The 20,569-nt window shown below is 33.7% G+C and overlaps 1 protein-coding gene across 1 annotated transcript in view; it reads left to right on the forward strand.

Annotated features, from left to right (window-relative positions):
- Nucleotides 1-200: 200 nt before the first annotated feature.
- Nucleotides 201-20,569, forward strand: part of atp10b (ATPase phospholipid transporting 10B) — a 100,282-nt gene continuing 79,913 nt past the window's right edge. The window contains exons 1-3 of the mRNA XM_073820261.1: nt 201-610; nt 17,236-17,440; nt 19,494-19,579. Coding sequence (XP_073676362.1) covers nt 201-610; nt 17,236-17,440; nt 19,494-19,579 — 701 coding nt within the window. The remainder of the gene's footprint in view (nt 611-17,235; nt 17,441-19,493; nt 19,580-20,569) is intronic.

Here is a 20,569-nt window from a genome sequence, read left to right on the forward strand (position 1 = left end):
TCACTCACTCTCTTTCTTTCTTTCTTTCTTTCTTTTTCCCTGACTTCTGTTTTAGTCTCACTCATACAGGTGATGTGAGAGGCGTGCAGGGCAGCTTCTTAGAAGTTTCAGGTTCTGTGCCGGAGGGCTTAGAGGACCCTCAGGATTTATATTAAAGCTCTAAGTGTCATGCAGGGGAGGTTTATTTTAGCTGAGACATCATGACCTGGACAAACCCTCTCACCCTTCTTCGGCACGGCTGGACGAGGCACTGGGACTCGGACAGACCCATCAGGAAGGTGGTCTCCAACCTGCCCTTTGAAGATCTGAAGAAGCGTGAGCAGCCGAACCGACAGTATGAGGGCAACGCCATCAAAACCAACAAATACAGACTGTGGTCTTTCATCCCCATGAACTTATTCGAGCAGTTCCACCGTATGGCCAACATTTACTTTGTGGGCCTGGCCATCTTGAATTTCGTCCCGGTGGTGAACGCGTTCCAGCCGGAGGTGGCTCTCATACCCATTTGTATCATCCTGGCGCTGACCGCTGTCAAGGATGGTTGGGAGGATTTCCGGAGGTACCAGAATGACCAACAGCTCAACAATATGCCCTGCTACATCTTCAGCAGGTAAACGGCTTGCACATCACATCTGTTAGAACGGTTAAACTGAAATAAAGTATTTATATTAATGATGTATTATTGTTAGTTTAGTGCTGGGATTCCTATCCTATTTCACTCAAAATAATAACTGCATTATTGTCAGTTTAACATGTTAATTTAGTGCAGGGATTCTTATCCGTTTTGACTCAAAGGCCCCCAGCAGGGTTGCCAGGTCTGCTTAATAAAACCAGCCCAATTGTTAATGAAATCTAAAAAAAAATTAAAACCATCCCAATTGCCTTTTGGGAAAAATTGGCTATCAAAATTGGTCCCACCTCTGTTGAAACTGCATTCCCGAGGGGTTTTGTTCCAAATGCTAGCCTGTTTTGGAAGACATTTGTTTGGTTTGTTTGAGATCTTGGAGCCATAGGGGTGACCAGCCCCTTTATTTTTGAACTATTTTTGCGATGTGTTTCTGTTTAGGGAGGAAGGGAAGTTATTTGTAATTTTATTTTAAAAGAAATTTTATTTTTTCTTATTTTGAGAAAAACGCCTTTCAAGGTGTCCAAATGAAGTTCTAAGCAATGAATATTACTAATCAAAAATTAAATTTTGATGTTAATAATATAACTGTATTATTGTCAGTTTAACATATTAGTTTAGTGCAGGGATTCTTATCTGTTTTGACTCAAAGGCCTCCAGCAGGGTTGCCAGGTCTGCTTAATAAAACCAGCCCAATTGTTACTGAACTCTAAATAACTAAAACCATCCCATTTGCCTTTCAGGGCGAATTGGCTATCAAAAACAGTTCTTCCTCAGTTGAAACTGCATTCCCGAGGGGTTTTGCTTTGGACTAAAACCAAATTCTGTCGGTAAAAACTGTGGTCTTGGCAACACAGGCCCTCAGTTGTCTAATTTAATATATGAAACCCCTATATGTGACCCTGTACCAAAAGAATCAGTGTCAGTTTTTCAAAATTGAGATTTATACATCATCTGAAATCTGATCTGATTTGTTAGGATAGGACAATATTTGGCCTAGATGCAACGATTTGAAAATCTGGAATCTGAGAGTGCAAAAAAAATAATTTAGAATTTTTTTGCAATAACATTTTTGCCATAAAAGAAAAATCGATAATTTTGACCCATGCTATATATTTTTGGCTAAATTATCCCCAAAGAAACTTTCAGTGAACAGTTCTTAAAAGAGCTATTTTGAAGAACATTTAAAAAATCTAATCTTTTTTGACTATAATGAACCTTTTCTGCATTTGAACAGTTCCATAGATGTTCAAGGCACCTCGTGGAATGCCAGTAAATAATCTTTATTTTCAAGAGTTTAGGATTTATTTAGATAGGCTAACGTAACAATTATTTATCACTGTAGTGCAGATCAATGAAGCAGCCCATAAATCCTTTAGTTGTCTGTGCTGAATGCCTCTATTAAGTGCATTCCACTGGAAAATGCGTGTAGGTTTTAATAAAGTATATAAAATAAATAAGTTTGTTGTGACTATACAGTGACTAAGTCAAATGTGTCTTGCTCTGTGCACTGGTTCTTGCCTCCCTCTCTCTCCATCTTTCAGTGAGCTCTGTCGTGGCGCAGGCTCGCTTGAATTTGTGTTTCACTTCATCTGTGTTTCGAAACCCCATGGGAATTTTTGACCTAGAAATAAAATTTGTGTGGGAGATTTTTTTTTCCCCTTCTTTTGAAGAGCTGCACAATGTCTTGCATCCAACGCATTGTGTGCGTTTTGACGAGATCCTCATCACTGCGTTGCATCAGAGGGGTAGACGGAGAGGCATCGTTTAGATCTATTTTAAAATGACTGAATAGCTGGTGGGAAAAAATGAGTAATTCACCACACTTGAGAGGTGGAAGGACTGAGAGACTAGGGGTTAGAGAGAAAGAGAGAGAGAGATTTCGCAGCAGTCACAGGTACACCCTGAGACATATTTTTACTTCCAAAAGAGATTCCAAATCCATCACTTATTGCCATGGTTACTTAGTCTCTTTCATTTTATTTTGAGCTAAGCCGCTGCTCCATTTTGTGATTCCCGGAGTGTTTCCATACGGGGAGCCCAGGTGGCCCAGCGGCACGGGGCAGGAGCGGGCTCGGGTCAGTCCCAAACTCAAACCCACTGCTGTCCTGACATGCCTGTCGTGCCCAGGGGGGGTGTTAGAAAAGCTACCTCTTCTGCCATCTCTATTACTCACAGTTTGTGTTTGGCTGTTGTTTTTAAACATGTCTCAGTTTTGGACAGATGGGGTATATTTATTCAGGCGTAACAGGCATAATGTCAACATGAATCGTGAACATATTTATTTATCTACTTTCTTAAGGCTTGGTTCTTTATTAGTGCATGTTATTTCAAAGAAAAGGTAGAATTTGTCTTTATGATCTTTATAAAAAAAATGTAATGTCTTGTCAAATGGAGTGGCATTATAGTGGATGTACTGAAGTGTTTTATGGCTTAAATGTGACCCTTTTGGCTTTGACCTTTATTTAACATTTAGCATTGCTTTATTATTTGTGGATATCATGGAGGTTCCTCATGGGACCATGCGATTCCAATACTTGCTCACCAAGGGATCCTCTGCAGTGAATGGGTGCCGTCAGAATGAGAGTCCAAGGAGCTGATAAAAGCATTGCAATAATCAACAAATAATAAAGGAATGCTAAATTGTGTTTTTGCAATGATGCCATAGAAGAACCATTTTTGGTTTCCTAAGGAATCTTTCAGTTCACCCTTTTTAACTATTAAGAACCTGTTTTGACATAAAGAACCCTTTCTGTATTTGAAAAGGCGTACTTTGTCCCCATAATCTTTTATAAAAATAGTGGATAGTGGATGTACTAAAGTGTTTAAAAACTTCCATAGATTTGGAGTAATATTGCATTGCCTCAGTTGCTCACCAATGGATCATCTGCATTGAATGGGTGCCATCAGAATGAAAGTCCAAGCAGCTGATAAAAACATTGCAATGATCCACAAATAATAAAGCAATGCTAAATGTTAATAAACAGGGTTCGTTTGCACAACAAATTTAGAAATTGCATCCAAAAAATTACAGAATGGAACATCAGAATTGCAAGACACATTTTAAAAAGTTGTTTATAGCATTTTAAATCTATGGTCATCTACAATTAAAAATAAAGGTTCCCAAATTGTGTTTTTACAATGATGCCATAGAAGAACCATTTTTGTTTTGGAATCTTTCAGTTCACCCTTTTTAAATATTAAGAACCTGTGTTGACATAAAGAACTCTTTCTGTATTTGAAAAGGCGTACTTTGTCTCCATAATCTTTTATAAGAATGTAATGTCAAATGGAGTGGCATTATAGTGGATGTACTAAAGTGTTTAAAAACTTCCATAGATTTGGAGTAATGTTGCATTGCCTCAGTTGCTCACCAAATGGATCCTCTGCATTGAATGGGTGCCATTAGAATGAAAGTCCAAAACAACTGATAAAACATTACAATAATCCACAAGTAATCAACATCACTCAAGTCCATTAATTAACATTGTGTGAAGTGAAACAACATAAAAATGGCACTCTTGACATGCTAAACACATTTTGAAATTGCATCCAAAGAAATTACAGAATGCAACATCAGAATTGCAAGACACATTTAAAAATGTTGTTTATAGCATTTTAAAACTATGGTCATCTACACTTAAAAATAAAGGTTCCCAAATTGTGTTTTTCCAATGATGCCATGAAAGAACAATTTTTGGTTCCCCAAAGAATCTTTCAGTTCTTAAAAGAACCAATTTGAAGGACATTTTAAAAATCTAAAGAACATTTTCTGCATTTGAAAAGACATACTTTGTCTTCATAATCTTTTATAAAAATTGTAATCTTAAATGTGACCCCTTTTGGCTTTGATGGTTCCATGAGGAACCTTTAAATTCCATAGATTTGGAGGAATGTTGCATTGCATCAGTTGCTCACCAATAAATCCTCTTTTGTGAATGGGTGCCGTCAGAATGGGAGTCCAAACAGCTGTTAAAAACATCACAATAATCTGCAAGTAATCACTCCAGTCTATCAATTAACATCTTGCAAAGTGAAAATCTGCTGAAACAAATTCATTATTATGGCATTTTATCTTTAAACCATCTCTTCTGGTTAAATGTTTTCACTAGAGAAAGCAATACTACAGATAGAGGACATGTATTTTAGCCGGAAGAAATGGTTGAAGTCGAAAACATGTTTTTATCAGCTGTTTGGACTCTCATTCTGATGGCACCCATTCACTGCAAAGAATCCATTGGTGACCAAGTGATGGAATGCTACATTTCTCCAAATCTGATAAAGAAACAAACCCTTTTTTTCAAGGGTGAGTAAATTTTAAGCTAATTTTCAGTTTTGGGAAACTATTCCTTTAAGAGCGCACACAAAATACGTGTGGATCAAAGACGTTAAGATGTCCACGTCAAAGTTTTATGTTTTATGTCCATAGAAAGCACATTAAATGTAAGTAAAGTGTCTACTTTTAAGGTTTCAAATACGTTTTTGGAGAATAAAATGTCAAAATTTGGTTGAAATAATGTAATTCAATAGTCATTCAGTGTAACACAATATGTATGTAAAAACTCAAACAACATGCTTATTCTGACTTGTGCATAAGAATAAGGGAGCATTCTACATTTTAATGTGTTTTAAGTGAGTAAAACAATTATTATTGACAAATGGGCAAAACCTAGGATCGTGGCAATTTTTAAAAATGTAGAATTGCAACTAATTAGTATTTGGTATGAAAGAAATTTGTAAAAACAAAAACAAAAATGCAATTAAATTAAACAGAAAACTTTTTAATATTTAATATTTTAAAGCAGTTGTACACTTATTGTTTTTATGCTTAAATCCTTTTTCGTCTGATCCATGTACTGAAATGCTAACCTAAAAATAGTAATATCTAAATAAACTAGTTTATGTCTAAAACATTATCAAGCATCACTGAATCAATCCAAATGCATAATTTATACCAAACAAAAGCAGTTTTATGGTATAAATTAAGCATAAGTAACAACTGCAGTTTACCACTTTCTACAGTGAAAGTGTAGGAATTCAGATTTGGGATATTCTTCCAGTGAGTGCCATTGTGTAAGGTATTACTGTATGTAGAATCTTGAGTTTTCAAGCCTTCGCTGCTTGCTTTGAGATGGCAGTCAATGCTTTTTGAGTCAGGGAGCACAATACTGTCCTCCAACTTCCTCTGCTGATCTGTGGAGTTGCCATTCCACAGTGTGATTGAAAAAGTTAATACGCTTTCTATGGCTGCTCTATAGAACTGGAGCCGATCCTTCTTTGATACGGCAAAACTTTTTGAGCTGTCATAGGAAGAAGAGCCTTTGGTGAGCTTTTTTTTGATGATGTAAGTTCTTTCATTTCAGCACAAGGATATTAGCGCAGCCCCGTTCAGTTGGAGAGGAGACATCAATTCTGCAACCCTATCTGTGATCAGATCCAGCAGCGTAGCGTTTGGTTTGCATGATGGTGTTAAACGCTATGTGAGGTACAGGAAACACTTGGATAAGCCGTTTATTCCAGTTGTTCAATATTTAATTTGGAATCATTAGATCTTCTAAGACTAAGTTTTAAAGTGTATCTCCTCCTAGAGCTTTTAAGATACAACCACCAAATTTGGACCGGACCTTCAGACTGGTCTGACTTTGGTTGCTATATTTTTTCGAACTGATCCGGCTTATAATTTTCCTGAACCAGACTTTCATTGAGGGGGTGAAAACTTTTGTAGAGTGTATCTTATGGTGTATTTAAACAGTTTGACATGCTAATCATGCTAGAAACATGCTAGCAACATGCTAGTAACTTGTTAATCATGCTAGAAACATGTTACCAACACGCTAATCACGTTAGAAACAGGCTAGCAACATGATAGAAACATGCTAATCATGTTAGACAAGGTTAACATGCTAGTAACATGCTAATCATGTTAGAGACAGGCTAGCAACATGCTAATCAGGTAAGCAACATGTTAATCATGCTAGAATCAAGCTAACATGCTAGTAACTAGTTAATCATGCTAGAATCAAGCTAACATGCTAGTAACTCGTTGATCATTCTAGAAACATGCTAGCAACATGCTAATATCATGTTTATCGTACTAGAAACAGGTTAGAAACATGCTATTATCTTGCTAATCATGTTAGAAACCTGCTAATAGCATGTTAATCATGCTAGAGACAAGTTAGAAACATGCTAGTAACTTGTTAATCATGGTAGAAACATGCTAACAAGTTAGTAACTTGCTAATCATGCTAGAAACATGCTAGCAACATGATAGTAACTTGTTAATTATGCTAGAAACATGCTAATCTTGTTAGACAAGGTTGAGATGCTGGGTAACATGCTAATCATGTTAGAATCAGGCTGACATGCTAGTAACTCGTTGATAATTCTAGAAACATGCTAGCAACATGCTAGTAACGTGTCAATTACGTTAAAAACATGTTAGCAAAATGCTAATAACATGTTTATCATACTAGAAACAGGTTAGAAACATGTTATTAACTTGCTAATCATTTAAGAAACATGTTAATAGCATTTTAATCATATTAGAAACAGGTTAGAAACATGCTAGTAGCTTGTTAACTAGCTAATTATGATAGCAACATACTAGGAACTTGCTAATGATGCTAACATGTCTTTATAACTGATTCAGTGAACCTTTAATTCAACCAATTTGTTCAAAAACCAATTGATATGAATGAGTCATTGAATAATTCACTTAACCGATTTGCTGATTCGTTCAGAACTGAAACACCTCTGCTATGTTTTGTTTCAGTATGGCTTTGTTTCAAACTATTTTAATTTGCCAGGCAAAAACAGATTATAGCGTCTAAAATGTAAACAGTTTAATACAAACTACTTGTGTACTGAACTGTTGCACTATAAAAGCATTGTATGTATCATGTGATATTCCTTAAATACCCTGCATTTAGCGAGTGAAATGTTTTTAAGTCTAGCAAGAGAATAAATGTACAAGCAACATCTGCTGTGCTCATGCACCAAGACGCACGGCGATGTTTTCATCCGCTTTCCTTCCTTTATGACATTGCTTTATCATGCTGGATTTTCATAGCCGTAAATAAACAATTCGATTTCAAACGGTTCCCAGCAGCCAGACAATCCCTCGTTCCACCGGCTCCACAAGGGGACCTTCTGTCTGAAAGCAACAAAATCATTACGCTAATCTAATACTTCACACGGTTTTACGCTGTACAGTGTTGCTAATGCTTGTAATGTGCACGTTTCCCTCCCATATTGGACTTGAATGAACTGTGGTGCTTTCCTCCAGCGGTTATGATTGATTAGTTCCTATTCTACCCCAAAGGGAGAGAGTTTTATAACATTGTTCACACACGTAGTCATACCCCCTTTCATTAAAACAGCTCAGGGCAGACAAAGCGATGCTTATTCCGTCTTGGCTGTTTAATTCACTCCTGCTGAGCATTTTTACTACTGTGAAATATTCAAGAAAATAAGTAGCTAGTGCTCACTTTTGTTTAGTAAACAGGACTTCATACACTTTCTGAAGACAGTCAGTGGCATCTTGCACCTATTTTTTAAAGAGATTTTTAATATTTTGTTTTTGAAGAGGTTTCTTATGCTCATCAAGGCTGTGTTCATTTGATCAAAAAGACAGAAAAAAATGACTATTGTGAAATATTATGATGTAGAACAATGTTTTTCTATATTAACATACATGAACATTTAAAAAGTTGAATTTTCAGCATCATTACTCCAGTATTCAGTATCACACGATCCTTCACAAATCATTCTAATATGCTGATTTATTATCAGTTTTAGAAACAGTTGTGTTCAGTTTTATTTTTTGGAACCTGTTATACCTTTTTCAGGATTCTTTAAATAAAACATTAAAATGAACATTATTTATTTAAAATAGAAAACTTTAAACATCATGTTCAAAGTTTGGGGTCAGTGTTTTTTTTTTCTTTCTTTCTCTTTTTGAAATAAATTAAAACTTTTATTCAGCAAGGATGTGTTAAATTGACAAAAAGTGACAGTAAATACTTATATTTCTATTATGAATAAATGCTTAGCTTTTTAGCTTTTTATTCATCAAAGAATCCGGGAAAAAGTATCACAAGTTCCCCAAAAAAGTTTAAGCACAATTGCTAATGAAAGTAATAAATCAGCATATTAGAATGATTTCTGAAGGATCATGTGACACTGAAGACTGGAGTAATGGCCGATTAAATTTCTGCTTTGCATCACATAAATTATATTTTTAAATATATTAAAATAATTAAAAAATGTATAGTATTTTGATCAAATAGGTGAAACTTTGATGAGCATGAGAGACTTAAAAAAAATCTATTTGATCCCAAACTTTTGAGGGGTCCCTAATTTTTGAGAGGTCATTAGTGACATTTCTGGCACTTTTTTTTAAGACTGTAAATTTCCTTATATCACTTGCTCACCAACGGATCCTCTACAGTGAATGGGTGCCGTCAGAATGAGAGTCCAAACAGCTGATAAAAACATCACACCACTCCAGTCCATTGACATCTTGAGACAAAAGAAAAAAAAAAATCCATGAAGACATTTTAACTTCAAATTGTGGTGAAACACCATTGCATAAATACAACTACTCTATCTGTACTCTATCAGGAAAAAAATATATGCACAGATCTAAAACTAAAGAAAGTGTTATTATAGATTATTTGGGCCAGAAGCAATGGTTAAAAGTTAAATGTCTTAATAATAAAAAAATTGTTTCTTACAAACACAGCTTTTGTCTTCTCAAGACGTTAACTGATGGACTGGAGTGGTGTGGATTATTTGTGGATTATTGTGATGTTTTTATCAGATGTTTGGACTCTCTTTCTGACGGCACCCATTCACTCTAGAGGATCCATTGGTGAGAAAGTGATGCAATGCTACATTTCTCCAAATCTGATGAAGAAACAAACTCATCTGCAAGTTGGATGGCCTGAGGGTGAGCAGATTTACAGTAAGGTTTTTTGGGGGCAACTATTTCCTTAAAAGGCTCCCATAAGGATGTTGCATTTTTGATTAAATATGTCATTTTATGATTATTATTGTATAATTATCAGATGTAAACATATTTTAAATTTTTTAAAATCATTTAAGAGGAAACACTGCAGGCAAAAACACACTTTTTCATGCACTTGTCAAATTTGCGATTTTGTGCTTTTTGCTTTTTTATAAATTGTTTCTTCAGACTAGTGGAAAGAAAACACCCAAAAGACACTGTTAAGTCTTTCCTTTATAGCACTTTATCTATTTGTGTCAATAGATTTCAATTACAATACATATTTTAAAGGCTATTTTCCCAAAATGAGTTTTTTTCTTCTACACTGAGCCATAAATCTCCACTTCAGTAGCACTTACACACACCAAACTTGACATTTTTATTCCTGTCTATATCCTGAAGGTTTTTACAGAGGGATTTGTTCATATGTAATTATATTGATTTTATGCATTTTATTCTCCAAAAATGGTAAAAAAAAAAAAAAAAGTTTTCTGTCTGTTTGAAGTTTTTTAAACATCCCCTCAGTGAAAACATTTGACTCTAATATGTCAAAAAATTAAACAAGATTTTTTTTTAAACTGACTTCATTCAGTGTTTATATTTTTGTACTAGAAATGTATGCAAATTAGTGCATATTTCATTAAATAAGGGCTCATTTGCATATTTGAACCTAACATTTTAGATGTTTGCTCTCTCTTGCTCTCTCAGTTTGAATGGGAATGACAGCCCTGGCAACAATAATAGTGGTGCATGCTTTACCAAACACCCTTAATAAAAGGCAGGTTTTGGCTTGCAGTCTGTAATCAGGCTTCTGGACATATGTATGGAGAGGAGAGGGGCAGTTGGTGTGGAGGAGGGATGCAGGAAGAATTGTCAAGAGTGTGGCAGGTAGTTATTTATAGATCCCTCTCCTTGCGATAGAACACACTGCCCCCAAACTTGCATTAAGAAACACATCTGCTGCAAACAATGGCAAACTTCAACAGATAGCTGCCAGGTCAGCTGACTCAGATTGGCATGCGCGAGTTTTGACGTTTGACACGGCATGCGCTTGTATCACAAAAATGTGAGTAGGATGCAGTGTAACTAATGCCTCCCTTCCTGTTGAGTCACGTCGACCTTGTAGAAATGGTTGCGCTTGTGTGCATGCATGCACCTTTCCCACATACTGTGTGTGTCTTAATGTAATGTATGCCCTTTACTGTAAGGAATGCAGATATATTGGTGGATTAGATTTGAAATGCATTGCACGCAAAAGAGTTTGGATGCATCTACTTGTTCGCTGTGAATACAAACCAGAAACACTCGAGTTCAATAACACACATCCCAGACAGTAGCAGTGATTGTGATTATGATTTGATTATGGTGAGTTGTTATTGTAAAATGCCTGGTGTGAATAATCATATTTGAACTTGACTTTAAAGATGGTGTTTTTGTTGCAACGCGTTTGCACTGAAATGCTACGAGGTGTTGTCTCTCGTTCAAAGATAGAGTATTCACGAGCAGGTGTTTGTCTCACACATCATCATTTTTTCACACTCACACATTTTGACTGACAGTTAAATGCCAGAAATAGACGTCTCGCTAATCACAGACCGCAAACGCAGAGTCCTTCTGGAGGAGCGAGAGATCCTCGCAAGATTTATCTCACGCCACTATCAGGAACAGACATCAGACACTTCATTCAGAGAAATGCTTGCTTGGCACAAAACGGCAGTAGTCTTGTCTGATTTGCGGAGCTAATATTCTTTTGTCAGCCGTTTTATTAGTTAAAACATCATAATTAGTTAATTGTCTTCATTTTATGGTATTTGCATGAAGGAAAAGGGGGTGTTTAGTGGGAATGATTTGCCTGGCAGTGACCCTGAATGACAAAACTAGTCGAAAGTAGCACGGGTGTATTTGTAGCAATTGGCAACAATACAGTGGATGGGTTAAAATTATGTTCCATAAAGATATTTTGTAAATTAACTACCGTAAATATATCAAAAGTTATTTTTTATTAGTAATATGCATTGCTAAGATTTTAATTTGGACAACTTTTTTTTTTTTTTTTTTGTATACCCTTAAAATCCATATTTTCAAATAGATGCATCTCAGCCAAACAAACCATACAGTGGAAAGCTTATTTAATCAGCTTTCAGATGATGTATAAATGTGACCCTGGACCACAAAACCATTCTTAAGTAGCACAGGTATATTTGTAGGAATAGCCAAAAATACATTGTGTGTGTCAAAATTATCTATTTTCCTTTTATGCCAAAAATCAATAGGATATTAAGTAAAGATCATGTTCCATGAAGATATTTTGTAAATTTTGTAACGTAAATATATCAAAACTTAATGTTTGATTAGTAATATGCATTGCTAAGAACTTCATTTGGACAACTTTAAAGGCGATTTTCTCAGTATTTTGATTTAGATTTTTTTTTTTTTTTTTTGCACCCTTAAAATCCATATTTTCAAATAGATGCATCTCAGCCAATAAAACCGTACAGTGGAAAGCTTATTTAATCAGCTTTAAGATGATGTATAAATGTGACCCTGAACCACAAAATTAGTCTTAAGTAGCACAGGTATATTTGTAGGAATAGCCAAAAATACATTGTATGGGTCAAAATGATCAGTTTTTCTTTTATGCCAAAAATCAATAGGATATTAAGTAAAGATCATGTTCCATGAAGATATTTTGTAAATTTTGTAACGTAAATATATCAAAACTTAATGTTTGATTAGTAATATGCATTGCTAAGAAGTTCATTTGAACAACTTTAAAGGCGATTTTCTCAGTATTTTGATTTAGATTTTTTTTTTTTTTTTTTGCACCCTTAAAATCCATATTTTCAAATAGATGCATCTCAGCCAATAAAACCGTACAGTGGAAAGCTTATTTAATCAGCTTTAAGATGATGTATAAATGTGACCCTGAACCACAAAATTAGTCTTAAGTAGCACAGGTATATTTGTAGGAATAGCCAAAAATACATTGTATGGGTCAAAATGATCAGTTTTTCTTTTATGCCAAAAATCAATAGGATATTAAGTAAAGATCATGTTCCATGAAGATATTTTGTAAATTTTGTAACGTAAATATATCAAAACTTAATGTTTGATTAGTAATATGCATTGCTAAGAAGTTCATTTGAACAACTTTAAAGGCGATTTTCTCAGTATTTTGATTTAGATTTTTTTTTTTTTTTTTTTTTTTTGCACCCTTAAAATCCATATTTTCAAATAGATGCATCTCAGCCAATAAAACCGTACAGTGGAAAGCTTATTTAATCAGCTTTAAGATGATGTATAAATGTGACCCTGAACCACAAAATTAGTCTTAAGTAGCACAGGTATATTTGTAGGAATAGCCAAAAATACATTGTATGGGTCAAAATGATCAGTTTTTCTTTTATGCCAAAAATCAATAGGATATTAAGTAAAGATCATGTTCCATGAAGATATTTTGTAAATTTTGTAACGTAAATATATCAAAACTTAATTTTTGATTAGTAATATGCATTGCTAAGAAGTTCATTTGAACAACTTTAGAGGCGATTCTCTCAGTATTTTGATTTTTTTGCACCCTCAGATTCCAGATTTTCAAATAGTTGTGTCTTGGCCAAATATTAGGTCCTATCCTAACAAACCATATTTTGTTATTAAATAACAAAGCTTATTTATTCAGCTTTCAGATGATGTATAAATGCCAAGTCAAGAGGCAAAAATAATGATAACAATCATTACAACAGCTCTATTAATATATTTAATAAAACATTCTCCTTTGCTCATTTATTTGTACGTTAAAAACACATGCCTGATTCAAGAAGGGTGTCTTAAAAATGACCAAAGAGTATTATTTTACTAACTTATTCTAGCTATAATGTCTACTGGAATGTTAAAAATGTTCAGTGTTAAATATTTTTTTAAATTGTTTTATAGTTGATTTTTTTCTTTGAAAAGCAAGACAAAACTGTTAAATGCAAATATTGGCTATTTAATTAATGCAATGGTTAAGAAATTGGCAAAATACATGGGGGACAAACACAAAAAGTTTCATTTCAGTGCATCCCTAATAACAATAATTATTATTATTTAGTATTTTATTCTTCTGTTTTTGGGCTGAAACACGACCTGTGAGATTAAGCCAGACTTCGCTGCTTGCCAAACCATTAAATGAAATGTCAAAATGCTTCTGTGCAACTTCACAGCTATTTTAGGAAAACACAGGAGCTCCACCCTGAAGTTCTGTTTAAAATCGCTCCTCTGTTGTACGTCAGCTTTGTGTGTGAGGTGTGACTGTGACGCTGAAGAGCCGTCAGTCAGTAAAGAACCCACCCAACCCAGATATTCCTGTAGAACAGCATACCTGACGCTCACAGAGCGACTCCAGGATTCTTCAGCTATTTGCTCTTTGTTGACAGCTGACATTGAGACACCGCAAAATGCAAACTCATCTAGTTTTATTGTAAAAGCATGGCTTAAAATGTAAATTTTAAGCCGGTTATGCATACTCAAAAACCTGGAGATCAAGATGCCTGGTAGTTTATATATACTGTGTATGTGTGTGTATAGGCTATAGATGTGTGTATGCACACTTCTGTTCAAAAGTTTGAGATCTGTAAGACATTTAATGTTTTTTTAAAGATGTGCATTTATTTAATCAAAAATACAGAAAAAATGGTAATATTGCAAAATGTTAATACAATATAAAATAATGTTTTTTATTTTGATATACTTTAAAATATAATTAAGTTGGCTTGAGAAAAACTCACTGAAATGCTATTTAAACTTAATATTATTATTCTTCTGAGACTAAAATTTCTGAGTGCTCCCCCTCCTAGAGCTTTAACTCTACAAACTCCAAACTCAGCCCAGATCTTCAGACTGATCTGACTCCAGCTGCTGTATCTTTTCTAATTGATCAGACTTACTGTTTTCTTAAAAATGGTGATTAAAACTGGGAAAAATCCCATAGATTTACATTGACGGAATGTTCAAATGATCAACACTATTCAAACTCCCACAATCCCTTGAATCCCTTCTATGTTATATTTCTAATACATTTGAACTCATTCAAACTAACTTGCTTATAAACTTGCTAGTAACATGCTAATCATGCTAACATGCTAGTAATTAGTTAATCATGCTAACAAATTCCCAATCATGCTAGAATCATGCTAACATGCTAGTAAATTCTTAATCATGCTAACAAATTTCTAATCATGCTAGAATCATGCTAACATGCTAGTAACATGCTGATCATATTAGAAACATGCTAATTATGTTAAAATCACGTTAACCAACATGCTAGCAACATGCGAATGACATGTTAATCGTGATAAAAACATGCTAGCAACATGCGAATGACATGTTAATCGTGATAAAAAAACATGCTATCAACATGCTAATGACATGTTAATCGTGATAAAAACATGCTAGCAACATGCGAATGACATGTTAATCGTGATAAAAACATGTTAGCAACATGCTTACGACATGTTAATCATGATAAAAAACATGCTATCAACATGCTAATGACATGTTAATTGTGATAAAAACATGCTAGCAACATGCTAATGACATGTTACTAGCATGGTTTTATCATGATCAGCATGTTGCTAACATGTTGTTACCATAATTTCATGTTAGCACACAAGTTAGTAACATGCTAATCATGATAAAATCATGTTAGCAACATGCTAGTAACATGCTAATCATGCTAGAATCATGTTAACAACATGCTAGTAACTTGTTAATCATGATAACAACATGCTAATAAATTTGCTAATCATGCTAACATGCTAGTAACGTGCTGATCATGTTAGAAACATGTTAATTATGTTAGAATCATGCAACCAACATGCGACTAGCTACTAGACTTATCATGGTAACAACATGCTAGTAACATGGTAATTATGATAAAATCATGTTAGCAAAATGCTAGCAACATGCAAATTATGGTAACAACATACTAGCATGCTGATCATGATAAAATCATGCTAGCAAAATGCAAGTAACATGCTAATCATGGCAACAACATGCTAGTAACATGCTAATTGTGGTAAAATCATGTTAGCAACATGCAAATTATGGTAACAACATGTTAGCAACATGTTGATCATTATAAAATCATGCTAGTAACATGCTAATCATGCTAACAACATGCTAGTAACATGCTAATTGTGATAAAATCATGCTAGCAACATGCTAATTATGGTAACAACATGTTAGCGACATGCTGATCATGATACAATCATGCTAGTGACATGCTAATCATGCTAACAACATGTTAGTAACTTGCAAATGATGTTAAAACATGCTAATAACATGTAAATCGTAATAAAATAATGATAGCAACATGTTAATCACGTTAGTAACATGCTAGCAAACAAGCTATTAACATGCTAACCATGATAAAATCATGTTAGCAACATGCAAGCAACATGCTAATTATGCTAGCAACATGCTAGTTACTTGCTAATCATGCTAGCAACATGTTAGTAACATGTTAATCATGCTGTAAACATGCTAGCAAAATGCTAGTCATGCTAGAAACATGCTAGTAACTTCTATCTATCTATCTATCTATCTATCTATCTATCTATCTATCTATCTATCCATTAATATTTAAGCTTACTTTAAACTTCAAACTATTTCAGACTGAAAACCGTCAAATGTAATCAAAACTTTTTTTTAACTTTCTGGTTCCAGCTTAAAGTTAGTCTTGTCTTTTTCATCTAGTTTATTCCTGTGATGCAAAGCTGATTTTTTTTTTCATCAGCTGTTACTCCAGTATTAAGTGTCACTTCAGAAATCATTCTAATATGCTGATTTATTATTAGAATTATCAATGTTGAAAACATTTTTTTTTTTTTTACCTGTGATTCTTTTTTCAGGATTCTTTGACGAGGTTAAAAAGAACATCAGTTATTAAGAATATAAATCTTTATATTTCTAACAATGTAAATAATTTTAAATAAATGCTGTTCTTTTTAAACTTTTATTGATCAAAGAATCCTGATAAAATATCACAGGCTCCAAAAAAAAAAAAAAAAAAAAAAAAAATTAAGCAGCACATATTAGACTTTAATTAGACTTTAATTAAAGATATAAATCACATTTTAATGTACATTAAAACATTGTTTTGCATCATAATATTATTTCACAATATTACATTATTTTTTGTATTTTTAATCAAATGAACACAGTTTTGAGCATAAGAAACTTCTTTAAAACATTAAAAATCTTACTGATCTTTTCTTAGTTAATTGGTTGTTCATTTGATGCTTATTATCATGTGTATTTAAATTCAGTTCTGTTTAAGTCTAATGGTCTGGTGTCAGTGTTTGAGGATCATTTTATGACCATTATTCTCCTTCATCATGCAATTTTTGTCATTGGTAATCAGTAATGAACGAAAATTGCAAGCACTGCAAGCGATCATTCGTTTTGAATACATATGCTATGCTGTCTACATCCATGTATTCATCCCCATACTGATGGTGTCTGAGTGTGTCTGTGCATTTATATGTACTACACAGACAGCGTAAGCCCACAATGCATGAGAAGAGGTCCGTATGAGGCATTAATTCTGGTCTTCTCACAGGAAGCAGATGTGTTTCGTGAAGAGGAGATGGAAGGATGTCCGCGTGGGGGATTTTGTGAGAGTGCTCTCTAATGAGATCATCCCAGCTGACATCCTGCTCCTGCACACGTCCGACCCTAATGGAGTGTGTCACATGGAAACAGCCAATCTGGACGGAGAGACCAACCTCAAACAGAGGAAGGTGGTGCCAGGCTTTTCTACTTTGGTAAGAGTGCTGAAGTCTAAATGTGATCCTGGACCACAAAAACAGTCTTCAGGGTCATTTTTTATTGAATTTGAATAAATAAGCTTTCCACTGATGTACGGTTTGTTAGGATGGGGCAATGTTTAGCTGAGATACAACTATTTAAAAATCTGGAAAGTGAGAGTGCAAAAAAATCTAAATACTGAGAAAATCATTGTCTACATGAATGCATATTAGTAATCAAATTAAGTTTTGATGTATTTACAAAATACAAAATTGTACATTTATAAATATCTTCATGGAACATAATCTTTACTTAATATCCTATTGATTGACAAATCTTGCAGCTGAATCTTATTCTTAAATGTTGTTGGTAAAGTATTAAATCAAGTGAAATATATACTGTTATAATATAATATTCATAGAACTTAGAACATATAATTTATTTAAATTGTTTTGAAATTTGTTTTTTAAATGTGTTGTTGTTAGTAATAGTAATAATAATTTATTTTAACAATTTAATTATAAGAATTTAAAAATAGGGGTCCCAGACCCCTGGTTGAGAAAACATTGTATTATAGAAATAATAATAATAATAATAATAATAATAATAATAATAGTAATAATATATTTTAATAATTTAATTAAAATAATTTTTTTAATATTTTTTACAATTATAAAAATTATTGAATTTAAATAAAATTAAAATAATTTTAAGTCATGGGTCCAGACCCCTGGTTGAGAAAACATGGTTTTATAGAAATAATAATAATATATTTTAATAATTTAATTAAAATAAATGTTTTAATATTTTTTTAAATTATAACAATTATTGAATTTAAATAAAATTAAAATAATTTTAAGTCATGGGTCCAGACCCCTGGTTGAGAAAACATGGTTTTATAGAAATAATAATAATAATAATAATAATAATAATAATAATAATAATAATATATTTAATAATTTAATTAAAATAATTATATAGTTAGTGTTTGATTGCTGTAATAGCCAATAAAGGCTTTTCTATTTATTATTGAGAAGGGTATGAATAATTTTGGACATGCCACTTTTTGTTCAAATGGAAATAAAAGCTGAGAAATATTTTTTTTCCACAATGAGGCCTCTTGCACATCATCTTATTATCTTTTGGGAGAAGCCTGTGTCATTTCCGGCCAAAAGAAACTTGCTGGTTGAATAAAAGTAACTTTAAGTCAGAATTTTTTTTTTTTTTTTTAAATCACTATCTTTTAATGTTTTTATACCTTAGTCTTTGACTGACGTTTCATTATACAGATCCACCTACTCAGAAGTTCATAAAGCGTAACTCTGTGATTGTGTAAAAGACAACTAAGTGTTCTAGTGTAATAGATAACTGACAACTCCCAAACACTTACATTCCTGTCATACAATTCTGAGTGACACACAAAGCACTCCGTCTTTGAACACATACAGGAAAGACTCGTTGACATTTATTGTGCTCATGTGCTGATGACGGCTCAATTTGCCACGTGTAGTTTTACCGTCAACAGCAGCACTACTTGTTGTACAACCCTAGCTAGTCAGTTCAAATTATTATATGTGACCCTGGAGCACAAAACCAGTCTTAAGTCGCTGGGGTATATTTGTAGCAATAGCCAAAAATACATTGCATTAAAATTTTAGATTTTTTTTATGCCAAAAATCATTAGGAAATTAAGTAAAGATCATGTTCCATGAAGATTTTTTTGTAAAATTCCTACTGTAAATATATCAAAATGTAATTTTTGTTTTGTAAAATGCATTGTTAAGAACCTAATTTGGACAACTTTAAAGGTGATTTTCTCAGTATTTTGATTTTTTTGCACCCTCAGATTCCAGATTTTCAAACAGATGTATCTCGGTCAAATATTGTCCTATCCTAACAAACCATACATCGATAGAAAGCTTATTTATTGAGCTTTCAAATGATGTATAAATCTCAGTTTTGTAAAATTTAACCTTATGACTGGTTTTGTGGTCCAGGGTCACATATCATTCAAAAAATGAGGATACAGAAGGAGAAAAAACATCCTTTCATGTTTTTCTTGTGTTTCAGGGTGAACCTTTCCAACCTCAAACATTCGACAGTACCGTAGTGTGTGAAAACCCCAACAACAACCTCAACCTGTTCAAAGGTTATGTGTGAGTATCTAAAATCAATTTCAGTCAAATCACTCAATTTCATGCACGATTAACTACATCACGACTCCATCGTGACTGCCTCTTTTGTCAGATCCACACCAATGAACAGCATTTGTTTGTCATTCCCCAAACAGGGAAACTGCTTAAACCTGCTGATGCATCACAAAGGAAAACATATTAATGTTTCTCCTTTACTTAAAAGCAAGTGTATCACCATTACCAATTTTCTTGTGAGAGGTACAATCTGTCTGCTGCGATAGAAAGTCATGGTAAATATTTCAGAGCATGATGCACGAGCACTTTCATCAGCCATGTTGAATTTATGCCGTTATAAATAATAAACGCCACATTTATAGAGGACAGTCATCTAAAATGATGGGTAAAGGTCAAAGGTCATGGATGTAACCTCTACCTGAATGGTTACAAATGGGTTTTAGTAGAGAACACCAGCATGAGAATTAAAGGAATAGTTCAGCACAAAATACAAATCTGCTGATAATGCATCGCATCCTTTGAGGTGAATGGGTGCCGTCAGAATGAGAGTCCAAACAACTGATAAAAACATCCACAATAATCCACACCACTTTAGTTCATCAGTAAAATGCTGTTCTTACTTAGATTTTTTACTCTTGTTTCCAGCCAAAATATCAAAAAATTCTTAAATCAAGAAGGATTTTCTAGACAAGTGAAAACCATAATGGAAAAGTCCATTATCCATAATAGCGCTTTCTCTGATAAAAAAAAAAAAAAAAAAGGGGTTCTGGTCTGAATCAGGAGAGAAATTTACACAGATCAAGCACCGTTTACAAGTCAAAACCGCTCAAAACAGCTCTAAACAAATATGTGGCTGGATTTTGATATGAGAGACAACAGGAGATGGACTTTTTCCGCTGGAGGAAGCATTATCATGGATTTTGGACTCAGTGCTGTTTAAAGTTTAAAACGTCTTGGTCTTGATGATGGATTTGTTTCCTGCAAACTTGCAGCTTT

The sequence above is a fragment of the Garra rufa genome, chromosome 16 (assembly GCF_049309525.1).
Source record: "Garra rufa chromosome 16, GarRuf1.0, whole genome shotgun sequence".
NCBI classification, from domain to species: Eukaryota; Metazoa; Chordata; class Actinopteri; order Cypriniformes; family Cyprinidae; genus Garra; species Garra rufa.